The 19,600-nt window shown below is 37.8% G+C and overlaps 1 protein-coding gene across 2 annotated transcripts in view; it reads left to right on the plus strand.

Moving 5' to 3' along the window:
* The window catches only part of FRMD3 (FERM domain containing 3), a 68,215-nt gene that overhangs the window by 8,578 nt on the left and 40,037 nt on the right, over positions 1 to 19,600 (plus strand). Inside the window, exons 2-3 of one of the 2 annotated variants that reach the window (XM_026033798.1) lie at positions 2,470 to 2,512; positions 11,513 to 11,591. In XM_026033798.1, the coding sequence (XP_025889583.1) occupies positions 2,506 to 2,512; positions 11,513 to 11,591 (86 nt within the window). In that variant the 5' untranslated portion in view covers positions 2,470 to 2,505. Of the gene's footprint in view, positions 1 to 2,469; positions 2,513 to 5,219; positions 5,299 to 11,512; positions 11,592 to 19,600 lie in introns of those variants that run through there. The other variant, XM_026033800.1, reaches the window with a different exon arrangement.

A 19,600-nucleotide genomic window follows, 5' to 3' on the forward strand; every position in this document is an offset into this window, starting at 1 on the left:
ATTTTATAGAAGAAACAGCTTAATTGCCTACATGTTTGTAATTTTCCGCTATTAGAAAGTCACCACAGAAATGTGAGCTTCTAGAAACTGCCCATTGCTTTCCTGAAGTAGCAGGGAAAATCTAGACTGCTCAGTTGGTCTGTTTCTTTTCAGTCCATTTTTAACCCATGAAAGTTAGGTCCTTGTGAAACAACTGTTCGCTTCAAAATATCTTAGCTTAAATATGTCTTCTTGTGAAATATGTCTGCTTTGTGAAGGATCTGATCCACATTAGCATAGCCTGTTTTATAGGATGTTTGGGGATATTTTTGACTCCATTCATTTTAACCTTCTTTATGTGAATAATAAGGTCAATTGGATTAGTTGTTCTGGACAGTGTGCCCTTTTTTTGTTATTCATGTGGTGAATTATGATGAAGGTTTTATGTTTGAAAATTTGTTTTTTTGCCTCGGACTGTTTGTTAGAATAGCTGATTGGCTTTTTCAGATACTCATAAAATCTGACTTGATAGGGATGGTATTTTAGCCTGCCCTTTTAGAAAGAGGGGAAAATAATAATAATAATAATAATAATAAAGTATTGTACTTCTGTTAGATGAAAAATGTGGAAAAACACCTCAACAATCAGTTCTGCAGGAATAGTACAGTATTGCAAACTGTCCAAATTGCTGTTTGCTGCCTGGCTCCTCATCTAGGACTGTCTAGATCCTGGTGGAGAAAGAGTAAGTGTGAATATGACAGGAAGGAAAACTTGCATACCCATGTCTGCTGTCTGGGTTCCTATCTATTAATTCATTCTGGGTTTTATGGGGATGAAGTACTGCAAGCCAACATCTTTCTTTGATTACCTTACTATTTTATGAACATTTCCCTCCATTCCTTCACTGTTATTCAGAACAAAATATAAAAGTATTGCACTTCTGTGATCTGAAAAAGAGTCAGGCCTTCTGGGTGTTTCTGGTAAATTGGTAATGTAGACTTTTTTTTTTTTTTTTTTTCTTCTTTTTAAATCCTCAAACATCCTGTTCTTTGGTCTGAGTTATACTGGGGAGAAAAGGAAGAACAAATGTTTTATTGTTTGGTGAGTGTGGGGTGATTTTTTGTATGTGTGTTTTGGTTTGTTTGTTGACTGCCAGGGTTCCAAATAAGTCTCTCAGTGAWAAGCAAGCTTCAAACGGAAACATATGGCGTGTTTATCCCCAATATTGTCATTTAACATAGGCAAAAGTTTCTGAGCAGCCATGACACATCTGCAGATATTTGGAAATGTTCTTTYGAAGGTATTTGTTTTGCAAGAAGTTCTGTTCAAGAAGAATTCACAGTTAGAGATATATTTGACTGAATTATTGAGACACTATGATTTAAAAAATGGTAATTTTCTCCCATCTGTTAACAGTGTCTGGGAAATATCTTCCCCTTGCACTTCTCCATAGTAAAATTACTGTGTTTTGAGACAAAATTGTAGCTATTGTGAGAAGTATTAAATGTGGTTGTAAAAATTATAATCTTTTTTCCTTCCTTCCTTCCCTCCCTTCCTCTCTCCCTCTCTGCCTTTTTTGGAGTAGACTAGAAGATTCATTTAACCGGAGCTGAATAAAAAGGATTAAAAATGAACCCTTTGGTGCAAGGCCTTTCAATGTTGATTATGCTTATTAAACCTGAACAGTGTGCTTTTTACCAGATGCTTCTGCAGCACAAAACTCGTTTTAGTATAGAGATTCTTTTTGCTTACAAGAAGAAGTCCAATAGAAGTACTTCTGGCTCTAGTCAGAAGTGGCACTTGAATATCTGTATTTTCTTCTGTCAATCAAAATATCCTCATGGATGGTTCAGCTTGTTCATAGAGTTAGCAGGAGGTGTGCTAGGGTTCTTCACTGAAATATAAACCTAGTTTTTCTCCTGGAAGCATCTGAGTTTATCTGCTAGGAGGATTAAAACATCATTTTTTTCTTTCTATTGCAATTCATTTCCTAAAGACTTAAAAACTGACTGGTAGCATTCTGTACCTGTCTATTGTGCTTATGGAAAAGTCTGCCCTTCTCTTTCAGGTTCTCAGTTCTTAGAAAGGTTCTGAGAGCCCTGTTTGAGAGTATAGTAAATATATATGCATTAGTGAGAAAGATTGTACAAGCATTACTGAGCAGAGAGGATAAAAGTTTCTGAATACTTACTGCAATATGATGAATCTTCTGGAAAAAGTGACTGAGGGTTCAAGACTGAAGTGTCTGCTTCAAGCTAATGAGAGGAGCCTGTGTGCTTCAGCATTTGTGTTGCTGTAATAGTGGTTATATGAGTTATGTGTATACAGTGCACTTTGAGTGATATAGTATTACAGGATGGAGTTGCTTTTTTCAATTTGTGTGAACCCATTTAAAACCAAAATATTTCTTTTTATTTCTGGTTCCATGTAGGTATTCAGGTATGTTGCCTGCAATGTGTTAACCTCCGATTATCTCTTCTTCCTTTCTAGCACTGGCTTGAGCCCAACAAGTCCATCTTCAAGCAAATGAAATGTAAGTGTTCACAGCTCATGTCTTTAATCAGGTACCTGGTTTTAAAATGGCTGAAGGTTTTCTCTGCTCCTCTTCACTGGTTCAGAATGTGCTTAATTTGTTTCTTGCTGCGAAGAGGCCTGTCATGCCCTTTTGTGAGCCCTGCAAAATCCATGCTACTTTCATTTCATTGTCATTTCATTGCTCTGCACATCAAGAGCCGCCTTGGGGCTCAAGGCTAGAGCCAGAGGCCAGCTGGGGTGTGGAGTGACGTGTCTGATAAGACCAATGTGCTCTGGCCCATTTTTTAGTTGCATGTAATCAGCCATGAATAGACTGCAGTAAAATAAGGAGTCAGTCAGGGGTGTTGTTTCCCCTCCTCAGTCCCCACAACCTTCCGGCAATGCAGAATATTAGTTCTAGATCACAGTTACAGCCAAGTAATTTCAGAGCTGGTCTAAGTGCTGAGTTTCTACCACAGATTAGCAGAAAAATACCATAATTGAAAAAAAAAACACCTCCAAACGTTTACATTGTGTTTTTGAAATSTAAGATAGTGTTATGTCTGGCATATCCTTTTCATTAACTTGGCGAGCTGTGAAGACTGATTCAAAAACAAAACTACCTTGATGCTCAGAAGTTAACATTCAGCCAGTGAAGAGAGCTTTCATTTGGCAGTCCCTGAAGACTTGAATTAGGTCACTGAGAGTTGCTTCTTGTTTTATTAAAAGCTGTTGTCAGCCTGCTTATTTTGTGACATGAAGGAAGTTTTTCACCCACAGGCCTCTTTATATGCACTTGTTTTCCTTTTTTTAAGCTTGAGTATAAGCTGTGTGGTAGGTAGTATATTTGTTATTTTAAAATGTGATAAGTTGAAAGAAATTAGCTAATGAGCAAAACCAATTCTGGTTATTGGGTGGACTACATTGAATGCTTGAAGAATTTTTTCCGTTAATGATGCAATACTACATGCTGCAGGATGTATTTACATGCAAACATATGCTTGCATGCATATATTTAGCATGTCAGGTAAGGACAGTTACAYTTAGTATCTAGCTAGCTGGAGCATCCTCCAGTTAAAATAAGCCAGATCAATAATATTCCGGCTAAAGCTAAATAATTCATCTGCAGTGCTAATGAAAGAAAAAATAAGGACTTATAATTTCAAATTATTTTACATCAAAAATAAAAAACTGTCTCCTCAAAGTATCCTATAAACTGCATGTACAGCATTGCTTTCCCTTAGTGAAGCATGAGACCTTGTGCTTCTTGTTGCACTTTGCATAGCAACATATTCAGAAACTCTGCCAACAGATGCTATGAGAGTAYTTTTATTTATTTAAAATGACTTTACCTGCAAACAGATGTTGCCAAATGTGATCTGTGCTAGCTACTCCCTAAATTACATAGATGTTGTGAGGTGATCCTCTGAGGACCTGTGTGCTTCTGTTGTAGAATCCCAGTGGGAACTCCGAATGCTGTCAGATTCATTTAAAAAAAAAACCTACTATGAGTTTACTTACTACTGTGAAAAGTGATAGATGCCMCCTTCCTCCTTCCATCCCCTGAATAAAATTAGAGGCCAACAGAGAAGTTTTGTTAGCATGCTTAGGTGTAGGATACAGGAAGAGTTAAATATGTGGTTGGTTGGTTTAGTTTTTCATAAGCAAATTCAGATTAATACCATTGTAGCTTGACTTTGCTTTTTGTTACAGATGCAGAACTGAAGTCCTTAACCCTTTAAACAGAACAAAACMAGGATATTGCATATAACACCTATGTAGATTATGAATATATCCTTCACTGGTTTCAAAGACATACTCTTCTGAAAGCATTTCATACCAGAAACTTCTCGCTTTATTTTTCTAAAATGTCCTGCATTCCAGTCCTGCATTAATATGATAATTTCTAAGCAGTTTCTAAAATAAGTGTCAGAGTAATTTTTAAGTAAACTGTAAAGGTTCATAAGGTTAATTTGCATTTTGTCAACAAATACACAGTTTASTATTGAAAGGTTCTAACTCAGAATTCAGACTGGTTTATAAATGGCCAATACTCATGCAAAAAGCATCACAATCTCAGGTGACCCAGACAAGGATTTAAATTCATGGTAAGTGGAAGGTGTGAAGACAAAAGCAATGAACTGACAGGTAAATAGAACATTTATTATGTGTATCTGATTTCTGGGAGACAAGGTGACAGGATGTTGATCACGGTGTATTAGGTGGAGGGTTTGTTTTCTTTCTTCACTTGTAATGAATTCAGTGAACAGTCAATTGATCTGTTTTGCCAGAATGGACATTTATCTTCTCACGTACAAGAGCAGACTGCAGTTAATATTAATTATATTAAATGTTCTAAATTCTGTTGACCAGTGGGATTAAGATGGGATTATGAAGCATTTAGATATATGAAGCAAAAAATAGAGAWGTGCTGTCTTCTTGATACCAGCTGGCAAATGCGGGGCATTTAACTTTCCAGCAGCATGGTAACAACCTTTTCAGTGTGCTTACTCGCAGGGCACRTTATTGTGGAGCATTCGGAGTGGAAGAAGAAGGCTAAGAGTAGTGGTCTACCATAGATTTCAGTAGGTGATAGATCTCATGGAAGTCTGTAATACCTGGATGATTCAGACATCCTTTTCAGACGCTATTTTTTCAGTGTCTTGCTTTTCCAAGAGAGTAATGCAAACAGAATACTCTCCTGTATCAGGCCACTGTGGTATGTTAAAGACTCTAATGCTGCTGAGAAACATAAAAAGAGATTGAGTGAACCATTGATTGAATGCGCCAAATGGAGGTGTAGAGGTAAGAGTTGTTCAAAATTCCTAACAGAATGTCAGAATATTTAATCTCAACAAACTTGTCATAGATTTTGCTGTTGTAGTACAATTTTTTTTTAAAAAAAGGGGTGACCAAGCAGAGCATTTGTAAATCCCTGCACAATGAAAACAAGAAGTTTCATATGTTCCCAAGGGGGCTAAGCKGAGTATCTTTTATTCTTCTTCCATAAACACTTAATAAAACACCAAGGCACTTGGATTTGTTATGTTAACTATTTGAGAAAAATCACCCCTGCCTTGTGTGGTACCAAAACTGTTTTTAAGTACAGTGAGGAAGATCTCACAATTTAAGGTTTATGGTAGATCATTTATTTCTTATACAGAAATAAAAGCACTAGTTAGTATTATGTTTACCTTGAATGCTTGAAGCAAGCAGCTTAGATAAACAGCTCACTTACCTGCTAAAGGAAAAGGGATACAGAAACTGTAGCATATGTTGTAGCAGGATCCCTAAATATCTTTTGGCTGCTTCAGTGAATTTAAAGAATATTTGGATGCCTTTTTTTTTTTTTTTTTTAAATGCACGCTTATTTTTAGTAGGATAATGTAATTCAGAGGATATATAATATCGAGGAAAGATACAGGAAGTTTTCTGACATAGTGCAAKCTCAAGATTATTTACATAAGTTACATATCTGCTTTTAGCTTTCAGTATCTCTCTGTAAAAAGTGTGTATGAGTTGCAGATGAGAATCTTCCACCCTTCTCCCTCTTCGGTTCATATAGCTAGAACGTCAATCAAGTTTTTTCACTTTTTTTTTTGTTTTTTTTGAAACTTTTCTTATTTTATGTACATAGCACTTGCTTGGAGTTGTCTTTCTGTGAACAATTTTTTTAATTGAAAAATTGATTGTTTGAATGTGTAGTTTCAGTTAGGGTTCTCATTCCCTGTAAGCCTTCAAATGCAAAGAAAACTTTAATAATTGAGGTTATCTAGCTTAAAAACAGGAGTATGTGRGGCTTATTCCTGTACACCTTCGTTAGTATCTGTGCCAAGGGATGAAATTTGCAAAGCCTCCCTGTTAGAGCCTGGACATTAGAGGTGTAATTGGACTAACAGGACAGCTTATCTTAGCTAACAGCAACTGAAATAAATCTTTAAAAAATACAATCAGTTGCCTGGAAATCCCCTAGACTGTGGTTATAGCTGTTTCCTGAGGGACTAGGTGACGTTTGCTGCAGTCTATGGTTTCAGCACGTGGTATCATTCAAGTAGGTTTTATTCTTTTGTCTCCATCTCTTATGCGCTGTTAGCACATAAACTGACAAATTAATAGCCCTGTTGTAATAGAGTTCCAGACAGCACTATTCCCTGCATTAAAATGCCTTGAAATGATGGTAATTGTGAATCTTTTTTGGTAAGAGGGCAAGCTTGTGATGGTAGGAAATTCTGACAAAGCCTTGGGCACTTCACCAGCTGCTCCATATCTGACAGAGAGAGGACCTCTCGGAAAGAAAAGGCCTATAGCTATTTTAAACTACTCATTGTATTCAAATGAGTTTGGAGCTGAAGGATCAGTCTTTTGAAAAACATGCCCTGTTTTGGGGTTATTTTTTGTTGTTTGTGTTTTCACCTTAGTGTGGGAGTAAGCAGTAGAAACCTCATTTCATGGAACTGGAGGATTCTCTGATTTCACAGTCTCATCCCCTGGGCTCTTACAATTCATTGCCTGTCTTGCTTTCCATCACAAGAATATAGGGACTAAAAGAATATGAGGTTTTCTGGTATGTTTCTCCAGTGCTGTAAAACCCATGAGACAAGGACCTTAAATACTTGCATATAGTCATTACATATAGATGGGGGGAACAGGGAGATGAGTTTTATACTGATTTTTAAATTAAAATTGAGAGGAAAATGGATAGTTGTGTGGGCTTCCTCACTCCTTTGCATTTCAAATGACCATTCTTTATGTCTTTTTTATTCTCCTAGTAGGAGAAAAAGAAACGGAAAAGACAATTGTCTATTCTGTTTTGTAAATGAATCTATTAGTAAAAGAGGACCTTGTTATCATAGACATGGAGACGAATTGCATAGATGAGATCACGTTCTTTTTAATGTGTCAAATTACAGGTCAGAATAGTGACAACCTTGCAGGTGTTACTAAGAAAGGACGTATATTTCGCAGGCTGCTGCAGCCTTGTTTTGTATTCCTTGCTGCAGTTAYGAGAATATATAATGCTGCAGACCTTGAGTCCAGGGAAATGTTTGCTGAGCAGCTCCTTGTTATTTTACTGAACCCTCTGGATTCTGCGTATTCTGTGTGTTGGTATACYGCTACCATCACATACTGCCCTTTGGCTTGCACTTTTATTAACCTTCTCTATTAATGTGGGCTATTCTTTATTGCAGTTTATGTTATCCTTTCTGGTGCATACACCACCTTCTAATGATGAAATTTTTGTATGGGACAGCAACTCTTAAACCYTCTCTCTTTCTTTCTTACTTTCTTTCCTCTGCTTTTGTTTTTCTGTCCGTCTGCCTTTCTGTCTGTCTTCATTGTGATATGGAAATACTATGGGCCAAAACCAAAGTGTCAGTCATTCAATTGACATCAAAAGATCAGGCCATTCATAGGCTCTTGCAGAGCCAGGTACTAACTGTTCTTATTACTATGTTTTTGCTTAAAGCACAAACTAGTAAATCTTCCTGGAGAGGTTTTTCTTTAACTTTGTTTAATCAGTCACTCTCTCTAAGAAAGAGCTTTAATAAAAGTTGGCTCTTCTATCAGGTTTGGTCCACAGAGCCATATGCTGAAAGTGAAGGGATTTTTCCCTTGCTTAGTTTTTAGAAGGTTGTTAAGAAGAGACAGTGACGTTTCAAATGACTTGCATTATTCTCTGCTTTGTCCAGGCAGCAGGACTTTTCAGGGTAGCTCTCAATGGTTATTTTGCCTGGTTGTTTTCTGGTACGTTGAATCCCGTGTACCTTTTAGTTTGCCYGGATGGAGCACCTGAAGGACATAACAATTTTCTCTGTTTTGCAACATACTTCCAGTCACTTTCAGAAAATGCTGTGATTGCATCTAAGAGGCCAAAGTAGTCTGATTTCCTCTAATGCTCCAAACCAGTGTCCTCCTTCAGATCGGATTTGCCTGAATGTTCACACCATGGCTTGACAACACTTTAGATTTAGTTCTTTTTCTTTCTCCATTCCTACCTCTTTGCTTTTCTTTATTATTATTCCTTTCTTATTCCTGTATTTCTTTCTGTGTTTGTGTTTTTCGTATCTCCTTCCCCTTCTCTTCTGACATGTCTCTCTGTTTCTGAAATGAGTAGCTATRTAAATGAGGAAAAACTAAAAAATCTTTTTTTTTCTATTGAGGCTGGGCATATTAAAATTAAGTGAAGCAAGAGGGGAAAAATGCAATGCATTTTTGTTTTTTGTTGCTATTCTACTTCACATGGATTTATGTGATATTCAGTATATGTATTTGAGGAAAGCAACAGGAGATAAATGCTGCAGTCAAAATAGCTTTAAGAATTTCACAACTGTCRTTCACAAAGTATTTTCTGTATGCAATTCAAACAAACCAATGACTGATAAAATGCTATAGTAAAATAGTYTAGTAGTTTAATAATTGCTGTTGTAGACTACATTCTCTTAAATGTAATTTTCTGTTCCAAATATTTCTTTCCTATATTGGCTGCAGTAACTTACTTTTGCCCTTCTCTCCTGATTTTTCTTTTTCCTCTCCCTAAGTACTCCATGTCTTTAAGATGCAGAAAAGCTAGACTGAATGTGTGCCAGCTGCATTAAAGCAAAGGATTTTTAAAACTAAACAGAGTATTAAAGAACTATGCATTACTATGACTCATGTTGAAATAACGTGTCTATAACTGTCCTATACTAATGRGAATGTCCATTGAAAGTTAATTTCATAAGTTACCTAAAATATTTCCCTAGAAGGATTTTAATTCTGTATTCACGTCTGTAAAATGCTGCCTGAAATTAGCACAATGCTTTCAAGCTCCAGTTTTGCACAGTCTCTACTTTTCCTCTTTCAGTCTATCTGATTCAGGTAAATCACAAAATCGCAGAATGGTTGTGGTTGGAAGGGACCTCTAGAAATCACCTAGTCTGGCCCCCTGCTCCAGCAGGGACACCCAGAGCAYGGGGCACAGGGCGGCATCCAGGCGGGTTGGGAAGATCTCCAGAGAAGGAGACTCCACAACCTCCCTGGGCAGCCTGTGCCAGGGCTCTGTCACCCTCACAGGAAAGAAGTTTTTCCTCACATGGAGATGGAACTGCCTGTGTTTCAAATTGTACCCATTACTCCTTGTCCTGTCACTGGCCACCAATGAGAAGAGCTTGGCCCCTTCCTCCTTACATTCTCCCTTCATCTACTTACACATATTAATCAGATCCCCTCTCAACTTTCTCCAGGGTAAACAGGCCCAGCTCACTCAGTCTCTCCTCATACGAGAGATGYTCCAGTCCCTTAATCACCTTTGTCGCTCTCCACTGGACCCTCTCTCGAAGCTCCACATCCCTSTTGTCCTGGGGAGCCCAGAACTGCCCCCAATGCTCCAGGTGCGGCCTCACCAGAGCTGAGCAGAGGGGCAGGATCTCCTCCCTCCCCCTGCTGCCAACATCCTCCTCATGCAGCCAGGATCCCATTGGCCTTCTTGGCCACGAGGGCACTGCTGCCTAGTGGGTAACTTGGTGTCCACCAAGACTCCCAGGTCCGTCTCCGTGGAGGTGATTTCCAGCAGGTTGACCCCTAATCTGTACYGGTGCCTGGGTTTATTCTTCCCCAGGGGCAGGACCCTGCAYTTGTCCTTATTGAACCTCATGARGTTCCTCTCTGCCCAACTCTGCAGCCTGTCCAGGTCCCTCTGGATGGCAGCACAGCCCTCCGGAGTGTYGGCCACTCCACCCAGCTTGGTGTCATCTGCAAACTTGCTCAGGGTGCCCTCAGTGCCCTCGTCCAGGTCATTGATGAACAGGCTGAACAGCACTGGGCCCAGCACTGACCCCTGGGGGACACCACTGGCCACAGGCCTCCAACTGGACTCAGCCCCATTTATCACCACCCTCTGAGCTCTGCCATCCAGCCAGTTCTTGATCCACCTCCCTGTGCACTCATCTAGACCACACTTCCAGAGCTTTCCTATGAGGATATCATGGKAAACAGTAGTCAAAAGCCTTGCTGAAACTTTGGTACTAAGGCCTCTCACGCTAGTTTCTGTGCGGATGCCTCATTTGCTTTGCTAGAAATTTTGCCTTTGCTCTTGCTCCATCCCAACTCTGGTTATCAGGAGACCTGGTAGTTAGGTTTCTAACTGGAACTCCAACCATGAAAGGCATCAGGGAACAGGTAGCCCTGAGAGCTTTGCCTACCCCCACATCTGGCCTGATTTTGAAGTTTTCTGTAAGGTTTTCACACTTGGTTTATCCTAAGGCAATTATCACCAGATAGTTCTTTGATTTGCTGTCATCTTTGCTGTAAYGATTGAAAGATTGTGTCCTAGGATCAGGTAGTGTCTTGAATGCAGTGAAAGACACAATAATGGGTTATAAAACTGTATGCATTGACACAGAATTGAGACACACCTATCTATTGCAGAAGTGAAATCATTGTTATTTTCATTTTTTTTTTTAAGAGAAGTGAAATTATTCTACGTAGTTAAGACTCAGTATTGCTACCTTTGTTTGGGAACAGATAACATATTTAAGCAAGTGTCAGAAACTGAAACAGTTCTGTTGTGCTCTGGTTGCATTAGTCAAATTTAAAGAATGGTTTGTTTCATCTGTAGTCAAGGCATTATCACTAGCAGGAATAACAGTTACGTGTAATACTTCCTACATCACAACGAYGAGATGCAACTCTTTCCTCTTTTTCAATTAGAACAACAGAAAAAAAGCTGCAAAACCAAAAAGAAACTCAGTATTTTGTATCCCTTGGATCAAGCAATAAAACCTGTGAGGTGCAAAGCTGTGTACAAATTGATTTGCCAAGTTCATCTGTATTTTGCATGTGCTGTGATTCCTTTGTTATGTGTTTTATTTACATATATATATACACATATATAAAAACATATTTTGGTTTTATTGAATTCACTGCCCTATGCTTAATCATCATTCCAGCTGCTTTGCAAGACCTTCAGAGGCCACTTTTCAGAGTGCCTGARGCAATGTTGTTTGCTATTGTTCTCATGTTTTTCTTTATGATGTTTCAGCTCATCCACCATACACCATGTGCTTTAGAGTGAAATTCTACCCACATGAACCCTTGAAGATTAAAGAAGAGCTCACCAGGTATTTTTTTTCATCTATTCATTTAATGTACATTGGTAACAAGTCCAAAATAAGACAAACATTTGCACAGGATATAGTTTCCAGTATTCATTATAAGTGAATTTGTTCTTTTTATGCTTAATGTGATACCTATGGTGTTTTAATATATTTTAAAGATAACATTCAAAGATGTGTTGCTGCTGGGGTACTTTTGAAAAGAGATGTGTCAAAAGATTGGGAAAGGATTGTCCTAACTTCCTCTGACAAGTATTTTGGCTTTTTGGACACTTGGTCTCAGATGTCTTAGGGTTTTTTTCCATTGTAAAATAAAACTATGAAGTTGAATTCAGTAATGGCCCTACCTCAATAAAAAGGAACATGAATAACCTCACTGAATTTGCCCTTGGTCATGTGTCTTGAGGACCAGGGTAAGCATGAGTTGACTTCCTCTAGAAAACTAAGGTAAAGGTCCAATGTAATGATAGTGCAAAAATATAGCTACATTAGAGATTAAGGAATCATACTGCTTACCTGATAATCATCCAGAAAATGCTTTGAACATACAACAGATGAGCCATGCTTAATAGATGGAGATGGAAGTTTTGTACTATATAGCAGCCATTGCGAATGCTTCGTTGCTCTGGGTATTTCAAGAAATGTACTGGGGAAAAAATGTTGGAAGGTACAGCCTCTTTGACCTCTGCAGCAGCCATGCTGTGTGTTTGCCTTTCCACATCGCTCGTCAGCAGGTTGTGTTGCTGACTAATACTTGCACATCGCAGAAGCTGAGCGCTTGAGCTCTTTATTTACACTTCCCCAAGCTCTGCAAATTCCTAACGTTTGTTCCTGAGTCACGTTGTGAATGGGAGAGGTCCCATTATCACTTGTCTCATATTGTAAGTTTCAGGAACAGTTTGTATTCTGCTAAATAGTGAACATTGTGTTTGTATTACGGCTGTTTGCCTTGGGTAAAATATTAAAACTGCTTAGCCGAGTGAACAGATTGTAACCCAGGCAGTCAAAGGATTTTCATTATTTGTTAGTAATTTTCCTTGGATAAACATTTTGGATATATTGAGCTTGGTACGGATTTTCCCCATTCAAGTATTTTGTTGTTGTTGTTTTTTTGTTTGTGTGTTTGTTTGTAGTTGTTGTCGTTCTGGTTTGTCTTATTTTTCTAAGAACATATTAAGCCTCCCAGGAGAACTTTTGACCACATACAAACCACCCAGTATCAACTCCTATTTTGCCATCACTATGCTTTAAGCTTTCCTGGAACATTTCAAATTAGTTCTCAAGTCAAGCTGCTACTTGAAAAATATTTTATGTTTCTCTATTTAAAGTAGCACTCTTAAGATAATCGGAAATAAAGAAGAAATAGAAATACAGTATATGAAGTGCTTCTGAAGTGGAAAAGTGAAATGCTGAGTTGTATAGATTGTCTCTGAGAATTTGTTTCGCCATATATTAGAGGGTCAAACTTCAGGGGACATTCTTAATTGTCTTAAATTATATTTTTTCTTGGATTACAATGGTTATTGAAATTAAAGAAGAAAAATGTTAGTTAGTATTTAGACAAGGGCAGTCCTGAAATCTTGACATCCGGTAGTTGGGGTCTTTTTAGTTATTTGTTTATTTGTATTTATTTGTATATTTTTAGATTCTGCTGTATTGCTGGACAGTCCCATTTGTTGCAGTACCTGTGTAAGTTTGAAAAGAATAATGTTAAGTCATACTTCTAATTAAAAGCCCCCTGTACTTCCTGCCTTCATTGCACATACTTCTGGAATGTGCCTTCAACTAAATCACAGTAACTCAAATTCTGATAGTGACTATGTCTAGACATGTCACAGTGTTGCTCCTACTGGGCAGATACCTAGGGGGTGTCTGTAGCCTCCACTGTGATAATGAAATAGAGATATAMTGAGCCTTGTCCTGTCACATTGTCCTACTGCTATTTGGTCAGAATATTAATTAACCCAGTCTATAAATTCCCCCATATGGATTATTGTTAACACAGAATCTGAAAGCTTCATAGGAATAAATCATGAACAAAGTTCCTTAGGGACTTCAGTGATACACRGAAAGAGAAGTTATCTTCCTCTCCCATCAATATCTGTTTGAAAGTAAATCACACATTGAATTTTTTGAAGCTGTGAGGAGGAAAAATGTTTTAATTTCTTGAAAAATAAAATAGAGAGGAATAGTATTCTGTGTTTAGATATTTTTAAGAGGAGACTTGAGCATTTGTCTCCTCAAATTACTGCTTATTCAATTCCATCCTACCTTTGGTAAAGTGGAATTCTTGAGTTAGGCTGTTGTAATTCTTGAGTTAGGCTGTTGTTTTATGGTTGGAATTGTTTGGGGAAAATTAAGATAGAAAATAATATAGCTGAAGCCATTCTTGGCTATAGTGTTACTGGAAAAAAACCATAATCTAAACATTTATGCACACCACAAGTTCAGAGGTTCTGTATCAGGAATCCCTTGGGCAAATGACTGACTAAGCTACTCACTTTCCTGTCATTGCATTTAGTTCCACTGTTTGGGAAATCTGTGAATACTGTCTCTTGTATCATATCATGTTCTAATGATTTGCTTTCATCTTCCCTCTTTTTAATTAATACTGGTTTCTTCAGTTATGCTTTTGAAATAAAATCTATGCCTGCCTCCGGATATTGGTGATTTTGAGATCTTATTTCCTACCTAGAAAATCCTATGTAGGATAAAATTCTAGTGTATCCCTACAGGTGAAGGCTTTTTGTGTATGGTCCTTGCACACTGTATATCTAGATTTTTGCTAATGTTAAAGTTCAGATTGACAGTATAAGTATTTTGGCCAAGTAAACTGTTACTTTGAGCTCACTTGTTCGTGTAATAGCAGTTTGTGTGAATTCCTTCATGTCAAAAATCCCCAAATCTTGCAGCACTTCAATGTGCAGGAGATGAATTTTCCATCTCTTTAACTTGTGACAACATAGATTTAGAARATCGGCTCTTATTTTTAGAAAGGGTTCTTTCTCAGATGGGCATTTTGGCCATATGTGTTTGAAATCAATTTGAGGAAGACTGAAGGCATTCTTTAGTAAATACACACTAAATCTTTATAAAGAATTTTGTAATGAGAAAATGGCCAGGATACAACTTATTCAGATGAACAGACCTCTCAATTTATTTCAGATGCTCTGGAGATCCTGCAGATTTTAATGCAAACAATGAATGTAGGTTTTTTRTTTTGTTTTGTTTTGAATAGCTTGTTGGTCATTTATGCTGAGAATGGTGCTGAACATTAGTGAYAGTGTTTTTCTATACCATGGGCACCTCAGAGAGTGACTTGTGTTTTGTATGAAGTAACAGGAAGGCATCAGGCTTTTGTGATTTGTATATCTGTGGTGTTCTAGATCAGATAATCTGGCAGTTTTACAGACTATGTGAAGTTAGGACAAAGAACTACTCTTTTGGACAGCAGCATTTATCTGGCTTCACTGAGCATCCCTCCTGAGAGTAATAACTACTAGTTTTTAATTAGGCAATGGCCAGCATAATAAGCAGGTCCTTACATCTCCCTTGTTCCCTGCCATGCATACTTGTAAAACATAATTTCAGTTTCTGTTTTGCGTTAAATCTAACATCTGCTCTCCAACCTGTTTTCCGAATGACTCTCCGCAGATTTTTGGTAGAGGTTTTGAAATACATACATGTGCAGTATTGCTGCTAATTTCCTTTGCCTTTCATCTTAGTGCATTCCATTTGCTTTTCCACGGATCATGACACATTCTGAAGGGAGAGCAGTTTCTTTTTAGCCATGGGCATGGAAATTCGATAAAAAAAWGATGGATATTCCAGAGTTTTCTGTAATGACCCAGCTTATTCTGCTTACATGCAAACACATAAGATCACCATGAAGGAGGCTGTAGAAGCAGTAATGACCTGATCTGCTGTGCACTCACATCCCAGTCCGAAGACTGGTCATATTTAGCCAAAGAATTTTTCTGTTATGTTATTTCTCTTCAGTGCTGTTTTTATGTAATTTGTCAGTGTATTCTTTCTTCAGAAATAATATAGCAAAATGCTTTATGCCTTCTTATGTCCATATCCCTACATCCTGCAGTATATGTATAATTAAAATGAGTGTATCTAATGTCATTTGAGGTCCCAAAGGGACATTCTGAAGTGCTTTAGATAATACTGAATCAGCAGTAATCCGTGATTACTGAAGAGAAAACTGAGCCCCTGAGAAGCATGGCTAAGTGGCTGAAGATATTAACCAAAGATGGATTATTCCAACTAGCCTTCATCTTGCACTTTTTTTCCTAATCCATATGTTAGAAGAAGATCTTGAATCACTGGGCTATTGTAAAACAATGTAGTAAGTATTTTGCTATCAGAAAAGTACTTAAATAATGCCTAACGTGAAATCATATAAGATTGCAAAGATTTAAGGTGTGTAAACTCAGCACAAAACAGCTCTGAGCTAGCTAGCTTGGGTGAGGGAGGATAGTACAGCTACATCCATGTGCTGTTTGATGAGACCTATCTCAGCCAGCAGTACCTGCTGCTTTCTTGTACTGTAAGATTCTGGTGTTCTTCCCTCTGGAAGCGAGTGGGGCAACCAKTTGAGGCAGGAAGTGCCCTTTTTGGTTGCTACCCTTGAATACCAAATGATTTGTTGGCAAACTTAAGTGAAGATTTAAGGTTGGCTATATTTTAGCCAACATGTCAGCTTCATTTTAAAAATGTTGTTTATCGTGTAAAGTTTAAAGCTCTGTTATCCTTTCCATAGGAACAGTTTTATTAATGGTTCACAAACCCCTGAGCTTTACAATGTCACCTAATATCCAAAATAAACTTGCAGTTTTCCTAGTAGCTGTCATTTGTCTTCTTCATTCATTTATTGCATCTAAAATACGTATTGCATATTTTCTTTTCTCTTCTGTAACCAGTGCCATCAAGCAGTAACGCTTATTGCCCTGTTTCTCATGTCCAGTCCAAAGTAAGACCATTCACTGTGAGGGAGGTACTGAGCTACTCTGAAGCCAGGAGGACAAGTATTGCTTCAGCTAATTGTCAGTCTCTCACAGAAGTGAGAGCTTTGAGACTGGATAATGAACATTTGAGTGACCTTCCCACCTCCACTGCTGAGCGTGGCAAATAGACTGTTTCTTTCTGGAGGATTTTTTTTTCAATGATGCTGTGGTTCAGATCTTTTCTGATGCATTTGACTAACTAGGATGGACTGTGGTTCAGGCTGCAGTTACAGGATGAGGCTGCCATCACTCTGATTCCTTGAGTTATAACTTCTTTTCACAGACTGCATATGAAGGGAAGTTTTCTTACTGGTGCTTGTTAACAAAACAGTCTTGCCCTTGCTCAAATAAGCTAACAAAGCAGTTCCTGCTATTGTAAGGAGGCAGATTTCAGGTGTCCCATGAAGAGCTTTAAAAAGCCACACTGGTTTTGCTTGAGGTTTGGGAGGGAGCAGTAGAAAAGCAAAGCATTACAGCTTTGGCTAAAGTGCAGTCTTTATTCTGCATTCCTCTGAAGCAGTTGTTCTGGACAGGACCCTTGCCATCAAATCACTAATAGAGCTGTAGCAATATAGAAAATTTTATGTCAGGCATGATTCTCCATTTTACCAAACTTACACCTTTAATTAGAAGGTCTCTTCTGCTTTTTTTGGGGGATCTAGATACCTGTGAATGGGTCATAAAGTTATCCTTCCTTTTCAGGTAATAAAAATAGTTATTGTGTTTTTAAAAGGTCATGTTTTGAAGTCATCATGACTATGTCTGTAGAGCCTGTTGTGATAGAATTTCGTTTGTTACTGATTACATGTATTAAACAGCAACTAACGTAACTGTTTTGTGCTTATTACATAGTGTATCTATTTTACAAATACTTTGGGTGACTTAAATTATCCTGCTATGGACAAAACATTTTTTCAGGAAAAAAAAATCAAGAATACCAAAGAGATAATCCTCTCACTCTAATTCACTAAAACTTAGGTTTCTTGAAATGTTATATTAAAGATTTTTGATGGGTGCAGTCTTTGCTATTCATTTTTGGTATTGGTTTCTTGATCCATTACTCATGAATTTGTCCATTTCCTTTGTTTGTTTTTAATTTAATGGTGCTGTCATTACAACATCCTGTAGGGGGACATGGATGACACAATCCAGGATTATTATAAACCTGGGCATTCCACTTTGCTGTTCCTGAGTATGCAGAATAGCTTGGAAAAGATTAGTACAGTCAAAGATAATTCCAATACTCAGATATAATTTCTTGACACATTACTGGATTTCTCAGCACAACCATGTCCTGCTTACTTTTACATGTACTCGTTTCAGACCTCAGAAACCACCAATTTACTGGGTCTCTGAGGATCTGTTGACCTTCTGCTTTGGCTAACAAGCCATGCCGTGGAGTCTCAGGATACCCTTTCACAGGTAGCTTTATTCTGCACTTCACAAGAAGCGAATTTCAGCTTGGCCTTGGGCTAATGCTCGCTCCCTGTGGAATCACAGCCTGATTTTCATGCTGGTAGGACTTATTAAAAGTTGTAAAATTGGAGACTGCTCATTTGCCTACATTCTGTGGGTATCTGTGTGGATATACCAAGTGTTTCCTAGTAGGATGTCACTGCAGCTGAATTTTTTTTTTTTTTTTTTTTTGTGTGTGTGTGTGAACTGAGGCCTTTAGTTCACTCTAATGGAAATAATCCCTTCCAGGAACTACCTCCACAGTAGGAGTGCCAATTTTCAGAAATAATTTAGTGAGCTGTTAATACATTAGTATATTACAGGAGAAAAGGCCTTGAAGAGCAAAACTTTTGTGTCAACTTGCACTATGTAATTTTGAAAAGAAAAATGTTCACACTGAGTACAAATTGTTTTCTCAATGATACAAACTTGAATTTGCGTAACATATAGTAATAATCTGGGAAAAGGAGACGGACTTATCCCACCCTTCAAATAATACTTTTGTTCTTGCTGTAATCTAGAGCTCACTGTAAACTTTCAGATAAGCTACTTGATACAGGATTTTGTGGTACACACACAATCAAATAATTTACTCAAGCACAGTATTTCTTATATCAGCATTATTTGTTGTTATTTGTAAAGACCGTTTTTATAGGCTACAGTGTAGCTTGAGTTGGAAAGGACCTGCAACATTGAGCAACATGCTGAAGATTTGAAGTAAGAGTTGGATCTTCTCAAATCCTGTRGCTGGTTGATTTATCTAACCCAAAGCTAGGCTTATATTCTTAATTTTCCCAGAGGAGTGAGTTGCTGAACGGATTAGCTGCAGTGAGCCTGTGGATTTGTGATTTTCCTGGGAGATTGCTCTTGAGGGGAGCAAGCAAAAGAGAAAGCTGGGTGTCTACAGCTGCATCTCTCCTCCTGCCCTAGGAAACAGTGCTGCTTTAAGGCTCAGAGGGCAGCAAATGAGAGCAAGTTCTTCTCTCCTCAGTTCTGTAAGGTGAACAGGTGAGAGAGGGAAGGAAAGTGAGATGTCTCCGAGACAGATTTCAGGTGCCCCATTACACTGCTGTGGCTCCAGGAGGCTATTTTGCTTCAAAATTTCAGCTAGGACTCTTCATGGATTTTGTTTAAAAAAAGGGATATGAACCAAACCTAGTTTGGTTTACTTATGTACCTAAATAGTGTTGTAAGAGCTATTTGATTCTAATAAGTATTTCCATCCTATCTCTTCCTGAGTATTGTCTCTTCTGCCATCAGTATTTCGTTTTTCATGAGAACAGTCATGTCCAGAATCTAGTTTTTCCCATGGTTGCACCTTATCTTTTTTTTTTTTTTTCCTGCCACTTAAGTATCAAGAGAAAGATCTGGAATAACTGACCAAATATTTTCACAGTAATAAGTTAAATCTGTTAAGAAAAGATGTCATACTTTATCTTTTTTTCTTTTTCTTTTTTTCTTTTTCTTTTTCTTTTTCTTTTTCTTTTTCTTTTTCTTTTTCTTTTTCTTTTTCTTTTTCTTTTTCTTTTTCTTTTTCTTTTTCTTTTT

The sequence above is a fragment of the Nothoprocta perdicaria genome, unplaced genomic scaffold (assembly GCF_003342845.1).
Source record: "Nothoprocta perdicaria isolate Ctin4 unplaced genomic scaffold, notPer1 scaffold_133, whole genome shotgun sequence".
Lineage (NCBI taxonomy): Eukaryota > Metazoa > Chordata > Aves > Tinamiformes > Tinamidae > Nothoprocta > Nothoprocta perdicaria.